The sequence below is a fragment of the Felis catus genome, chromosome B2 (genome assembly GCF_018350175.1).
Source record: "Felis catus isolate Fca126 chromosome B2, F.catus_Fca126_mat1.0, whole genome shotgun sequence".
Classification (NCBI taxonomy): Eukaryota; Metazoa; Chordata; class Mammalia; order Carnivora; family Felidae; genus Felis; species Felis catus.
The window spans coordinates 100,847,099-100,854,518 of record NC_058372.1 but is presented as its reverse complement, the minus strand read 5'-3'; the positions used below and the strand labels follow the sequence as shown (position 1 = coordinate 100,854,518).

General features: G+C 44.8%; 1 protein-coding gene across 2 annotated transcripts in view; it reads left to right on the top strand.

The window, feature by feature from the left end:
• Positions 1-814: 814 nt before the first annotated feature.
• LAMA4 (laminin subunit alpha 4) overlaps positions 815-7,420 on the top strand; it is a 146,129-nt gene continuing 139,523 nt past the window's right edge. The window contains exons 1-2 of one of the 2 annotated variants that reach the window (XM_006931958.4): positions 815-957; positions 1,250-1,595. In XM_006931958.4, coding sequence (XP_006932020.4) covers positions 842-957; positions 1,250-1,595 — 462 coding nt within the window. In that variant the 5' untranslated portion in view covers positions 815-841. The remainder of the gene's footprint in view (positions 958-1,249; positions 1,596-7,420) is intronic. The other variant, XM_003986472.5, reaches the window with a different exon arrangement.

Here is a 7,420-nt window from a genome sequence, read left to right as displayed (position 1 = left end):
TTGCTTTTGCTCAGATAAAATAGCTTTTGTCCTATAAAACAGAGCTAAGGATTAGGTTTTATGAAAATGCTTCACTCCACGATTGTGGATGATTTCAAGCATCTAGAGACCTACTTGGATGTCGTTTTATGGTTGCTGCATCTAATCCTTTTAAAGCCATGGACATGTCTTGTGGGAATGCTTAGAGTTCCTTTCTGAAGCCAGTGTAAGCAAAGGTACCTAGCAGCTGCAGTGACCACTGACCCATCCGCAGGGCGCCTGGCACAATTTTGGCCCACTTCGCCCAAAGTCCTAGAAAGGTTACATGACTCACAGGGATGCAGCAGGCATGAGATTACAGGCCTAGAGGAAGAGGCCAGGGCTGTGGGCAGTATATTTGACAGGCTTATACACTGTAAGCCTTGTTCCAGACCCCTTACAAAGCACCTCTTGAGGATGAAAACAAGATGTTCTTTGTAAATAAAAGTTCATGCATTTGCGTAATAAAGTCATTTTCCAGCCCCGCAGTAAAAGATATTCTTCTCCCAAGCCCTCTGGGTGAGGACTGTCAGGAGGAGGATGGGTGGCCAGCAAGTCTCAATGAAGATAGCTCAAAGACTGCAGCCTTCCATCTTTAGAACATGAGAAACCTTGCTCCAGAAAGAGGGTGCCCTCCCCCTCTGCCGTCTGACAAGCCGCACCTCTCTGGCTCCTGCCCCTACCCCTGGAATCCCTTTCCCCCCTCACTTGCCTGCAAACTAGGGGGTCACATAAAAGATCTGCATAAATACAGATAAGACACCGAGCACCTTGGCTAAATAAATAAAAGATGTGAGGAAGCGATCACAAAGGCTGAATATTCATGGGGGTCCCTTGGAGGGGCTCCAAACTGAGAGCGCGCGGGGCGGGCAGGCCAGGGACAGGCCCGAGCTCCCTGTGTGAAATGCCGTTTGGAGTGGGAGGGCCTGGACGTGGAAGGTAAAAAGGGAGTGGTGAGAAGGGATGTGGGGAGGAAGGCAGGGCAGCGCAGCCCGCAGACCCCACCCGCCCGGGACAGGAGGTGGCCGGCGGGGCTCGCCCTAACCCCGTCCGCCTTTTGGTGCTCAGCCTTAAGCTGCCTCCATCTGGACGCCCCTCAGCCAGAGCCTCTGGGGAGAGAGAAAGCGGGAGAGAAAGTGCGAGAGCCAACCGAGGGGGAAGAAGGAAAGAGGAGAGACAAGGGGGGAAGGAGGGCTCCCGCTCACCCTCTCGCTGTGCCTTTTTCACTAAGTTGCGCGTCGGGCCGCCTTGACTTCCCACATCCGGACAAGGCGGGCGCCGAGAAGGTAATGCACGCGAGGCACCGCCGCCCCACGGGGGCACCGACGAGGACGCACAGCCGCCGAGCCCCACGCAGCGCCCTGCTGGATGGCAGCGGAGAGATGGCCGTGAGCTCAGCCTGGCGCCCAGTCCTGAGGCTCTGGCTCCTCTGGGGCGCTGCCTGCGCGGCCGCCGCGGCCGGGGACGACAGCGCTTTTCCTTTTGACATTGAAGGGAGCTCAGCGGTCGGCAGACTGGACCCGCCCGAGGCGAGCGAGCCCCGCGTGGCTCCCGGAAGGCTGCCGCCCGCTGCCGAGGTACGGTGTCCCTGCCCTTGTCACCCCGGCCCGGGGCACCTGAGCCCCGCGGGCTGTGGGTGCCACGCTCCCGTCCGTCTCTCTCCCCCCCCCGCCCCCACACCTCCTCCCCTCCCCCATCCCTCAGAGTTTCACCTGCACCCGGTTGAGGAGTTTTACTTTGTCAGTGGGATTTGGGCGTCGCGAGTTGTGAGTTGAGGCTTTGGAACCCGGCACTGTTCCAACTAGCAAAAGTGCCATGTGCTCCGTGTACTGGGAGCCGGTCTGCTTGGATTCTCACCTGGAGCTGCCGTGGCGCTTCTGCGACTTTCTGCCACTTGTGTGTCCCAGGAGGGTTACTTAAAGTGTGTGCCCTGTCCCCGGCTTCCTGCTCTTCTGAGATGTTGGGACAGTGGGAACAATACCGCGGGGCCAATCTTTTTGTCACAAATCAAGCAGAAGGTCCTCTCCAACAGGGGAGAGGGACTGAGCGGCTGAGGGTGATGGGATACTAAAGAATCTGTTGGGAAACTGCCGAGCAGATGCCTTAAATAGATAGGAGCCATTATGTTCCAGAAGCAAAAAGTTGTGATGGAAATCAAGCCCATCCCCAAAGTTAAAATGATTGGGATGTGCTACTGGTGATATGTTTATGCAGAGAGCTGCTGTTTGAGTACCTTGCAATAGCTTTTATGTTGAAAGCATAACCAGAAAGTAGAAATTGGGTAAAGGAGGATGAATCCAGAGTAAGTGATTTAAGAGTCCCTTGAGCCAAGACGACCAGGGCATGTCCAGTGCGTGGGAGATGTTAAGTAGGAGGAAAATGAAGTCACCTAAGTTCATGGGAAAGGAAGGAGCAATTGACCTAACACCGCGCGCGCACACGCACACACACACACACACACACACACACACACACACACGTGCTACAGCTATGGTTACAGCAACTATAGAACCAAAGCATTTAGATAGATTGACATCATTTCTAACAGCACCAAAGTCTGGATTATTGCAACTAATTCTACTAATTGTTAGTATAACTATAGTTATTATTACTACTAAAATAACGTGCATGGAGATGGTCTGTCTCCAGGAGTGAGCCCCACTCACACCCCCCAAAAAAGGAGGGGGGGTGTGTGTAGGGCCAGAGCATACCAACCTCCCATTGTGGTTCAAAAAATAACCTCTATAGGAAAGAGTGGGGCACAGCTGGCTTCTGCTCAGCTTTGTGCTCCCCAGACCTGGGGGGAAGCCGGGCCAAGAGAGACTCCGTGCAACGGGAAGGCATTGCGTCTCCACAGGCTTGGGATTAACCCCTGGGAAGCATTTCCACCTGTTGCTTTGAGCGTGGAAAGTCTCAGAACAAAATGCTTAGGGGCAGAGTTGCCAGATAAAATACAAGACATCGAATTAAATTTGAGTTTCAGATAGCAACAAATAAATGTTTTTGTTTATGTCTCAAATGTTGCATGGGATGTATTTACAGTAAAAATTATTTATTGTTTACCTGAAACTCAAATTTACCTAAACCTTCTGTATTTCTGTCCACTAATTTTAAAGAGATGGGCACACATACCTTTTTGTAACTCTTACCCCACAAAAAGTAAGAAAATAATTATTTGATTTTTAGGGAACCTTAAATCTATTGCTGAGACTCTGAGCAATTTCTTATATACTCATGTGCTCAGTGAAATAATAGGAAGGCAGCACAGCAGAGTGTTTTGGGATTGCAGGCTCTGCAGTCTGATGGTCCCAAGTTCAAATTTCAACTTACCTCCTCCTTACCTTAGGCAAATTCCAGATGCCCAATTACACAGAAAGAGACTAAGGCTTAAAGAAGTTATTGATGCCTACTTCATACTTCCTAGAGTTACTGTGATGGAATTAGATAAAATATACAGACAGAATGCTTAACACAGTACCTGATATGGTATTAATGCTGTATATATGCTAAGTCTTGTTATTAATAGTATAAAATATGCAGACGATTGAATTAAAAGAAACCCTTGTTTGGGAATATTTCTCAGAACATCATTTTTATGGTGCTATTTTTCTTAATACTGCTGTATATCTGTTTGTCTATATCTTTCCAACCAGAAAGAATATCCTATAGTGAGTTAAATGTGTAATACTGTCAGAGTCCAATAGGTTCAGAATGCCAGTTCAGGCTTTTGGTTTAGGGAAACAGAAAGAAGCTATTAGTCATTCCAGAAGTGTCAAAGTATATGATGTAGAAAGTGTGGGATTGGAGTAATTACATTCCCACTGCCTAGTTTCACATAATACCTCTAGTTCATTTCTGGTCCCGTGGCAATCCCAATGCCCCACCATTCAGATTTCCCACGTTCTTTATAGCCAGTAAGGAGACCATAAAGCAAATACATTTTGGAAATTTAATAACATGGTGCAACCATTCTACTGACTGGTTCAGGAGATTGTATTTACATCTATAGACGGAGAGAGAAAGAGACCGTGGACATATGTGATACCTTATTTGTAGGAGGTTTGAGATGTAGATGGAGGGATATTCTAAAAATGCATTCATTTTACTTCACTTGGATTTATATGAATGGTTATTCCTCAATTTTCCTTCAAGGGGCGGAAGGAAAATATACTAAGGCAAGCATACAGCAGTGAGGGCTTGGCTGATGGCCCTCCAAAGGCTCTCCCAAGCTCTTCCATGGACAGCAAGGCTTGTGCCCTCTCCACCCCTGGGTCCTTGGCACTCAACAGAGGACTCCAGACTCTGGCACACTGGTGCCCAGTGTGAGTTAGGGGTTCAATGACATTAAATACACACTGAATAAAATGATGAGGAGCACGGGCTGACCAAGAAAGAAAGTCCCTCCTTTGCTTCTCAAACAAGCCCAAGCTTCCCCCGGGATACAGGGTTCGAAAAGAGGAGCACCCATGGGTAACTCAGTGCTAATTTGGTAGGATTTTCCCACCTTCTGCTTTTTCACAAGCAATTTCCCACGTTCACCACTGCTGAGTTTATGGCGAGAGCAGTGTTTCTCAGTAGGATGGGCAAAAGGGTGATGGGCTGGTTTCAAAAAAGCATATTCAATGTTCTAATATTTTACATTTAAGAAGAGAAAGTCTTGATTCTATCATATACACTCTAGCAAGTAAAACCAGGCAGAAGCCTTCTTAACCAATATGGATCTGCAAAAGCACTGGAAGGGGTACAATGATGGGGATAGGAATGGTCCCCAAGAAGAGGGTGTCACAGTGTCCTTGGCAGGAATGACAGTGTTGTCTGTCAAAAAGGAGCAGGAATTAAATAAGATCGAGAACACTAGGTTAGAGGTTGACACTGTGGGAAGAAGCCACTGCACAGAGACTCTAAAGAGTGAAGTCTCCACTGGAAAGGCAAAATGAGAGATATGGAGGGCAATGGTGCTGTTACTGCCTTTGGTAGATAATTGAGAAATTAAGGGAAATAAATGACAGTGTTGAGCAAACTTCTCTCAGCAAAGAAAACAGGAATTTATCTCCTGGTAACTTGACGGGGCTTTGTTGTTGTTGTTGTTGTTGTTGTTGTTAGCTTCCCTCCAAGAAAATCAGTGGCCCGGGAACCACATGTGCACATGTACCCCACACTGGACAAACTTACTTGCTTTTAAAAAATCACTATGAACTAGACTAATTCTGAGCAACTTTTCCTCTAGACTCTTTTATTGTGGATACATGATCCTATGCTCCAACATAACTGGTGCCCTGCCACTAAAGGATCGCAGTATGTTTATTAAAAGGCAGCTTAGATCTCTTTCGCTGTCTACTTTCCTTCTCCTTATCTTGGGCCCTTACTTTGAAAGAGGCCCTGTTGAATCACGTGAAGACCTCTAGTCACTGGCCTGGGCCATCATTCTATATTGCTGTCCAACAGTGCATGAAGGTAATGTGAACTCCCACATGCAGTCATTATTTCATTCACTTTATATCATCCAGCAAGTATGTTTGGAGCCTTACTGTATACAGAGCAATGAAGTAGGTGCCAGGCAGGACAGAAGAAGGCAGAGTCACATCCCTCCCCTCAAGGAGTAAGCAATCTAAGAAAGAAAAATGTACATAGCCACCATATAAAGCTGAATGAATTAATGTTCTGTAAAAGTGGCTGGAAGCTAAGGGCCATGGGGGTTATGTGGAAAAAATATTACTCCAGAGCCAGGCCAGTAGGACACAATCAACCTACTCACCAAGTACCAAAGAAGGTTCCTGGGAGACATTATTTTAGAAGGACTAAATATAGCGGCAGTAGTAATAATAATAGCATGGCTTATGGCTAATGCTCATTGAGTATTTACTGTGTGTCACACACTAATCTAAGCACTCTCCAAGAGCTATTTTTTTCACCTTCAACAACTCAATGGAACTTGTATAGTTATTCTCTTACTTTGAAAACAGGGAAACTGAGAGCATTTGCCCAGGCACCTTACCCGGTAAGTGGCACAGCTAGGATGGAATTTATGAAAGTAATTCAACTATGCAAGAGTACCTAGGAAAAAGTTATTAGGTAAATAGAACTATCTGTAGGCATAAGTTTTAGTCAAAGTTTTAGAAATTTCTTAAAGATCTATAAAATGCCATTCAAAGACTATTTGTGCAATGCTTGCTGGATGAGTAGCATAAGTTGCATACAATGTTAGGATTATCAAAGAATCGAGATAACTTCCCTTTCCTGGCGAGTCTAATAACTACTTTTTAAACTACTCATATAGGAAAGACAGAAATTAATACTTATTGACTTCTACTATGTCCCGTGGAACTACATGTATTATCTTTTGTAGTAGTCAATAGTGAACATTATACCCATTTTATAGATAAGCAAATTGAGGTTTGGAGATGGTAAGTATTTTGCCCAAGGTTACCAAATACCATTCTTTTTTCCCCAGCATATCACTGGGTCCCCCTGATAGATTTTTTTTTAACTCTAGGGTCTTCTTTGCATCCCATTTTCCTTTTTTAAACATATTCTAGTATGTTTCCTCTACATGATGCTACAGTTTACATTAGAACCTCCATATTTAGGTTAATAGGTAAAGAATTCAGAACACCACCACCTATAGGAATACATGGCCTATCTTATAGAATGTATTATAAAATTGCTAGAAAATAAAGAATTCCATTTGCTATGGTTCCAGAGTTCTCTGATTTAACCATATGTTTTTTTTATTGCAGTAAAATATGCATAACATAAAATTTTCCATTTGAATCATTTTTAAGTGGCATTAGGTACATTCACATTGTTCCACAACCGTTACCACCATCCATCTCCAAAATATTTTCATCTTCCCAAACTGAAACTCAATACCCATTAAACAACAACTCCCCAGTACCCCCTTCCCTGGGCCCTGGCAACTGTCAGTTCACTTTCTGTTTCCATGAATATTACTCTGATAGATACTTCATATCAGTGGAACCTACAATATTTGTTCTTTTGTGTCTGGCTTATTTCATTTACCATAATGTCATTCAAGGTTCATCCATGTTGTAGTATGTGTTTAAATTTCATTCCTTTTTGAGGCTGAATAATATCCTAATGTATGTATATATCACATTTTGCTTACCCCTTTATCTATCGATGGACGTTTGAGTTGTTTCTACCTCTTAGCTTCTGTGAATAGTGTTACTGTGTCCATTGGCTTACACATATCTGTTTTGAGTCTGCTTTCAGCAATTTGGGGTAGATATCCAAAAGTGGAATTGCTGATTGTATGGTACAGAAAAAGTTTTAAAACTTGGATTCCTAGAGAGGCCAAGCAAAAACAAAAACAAAAACAAACTAAGGAAAAAAACTGGGCAGTGAAAGGAATACATCCTGTGAGTGACAGATCCAAAGTGAC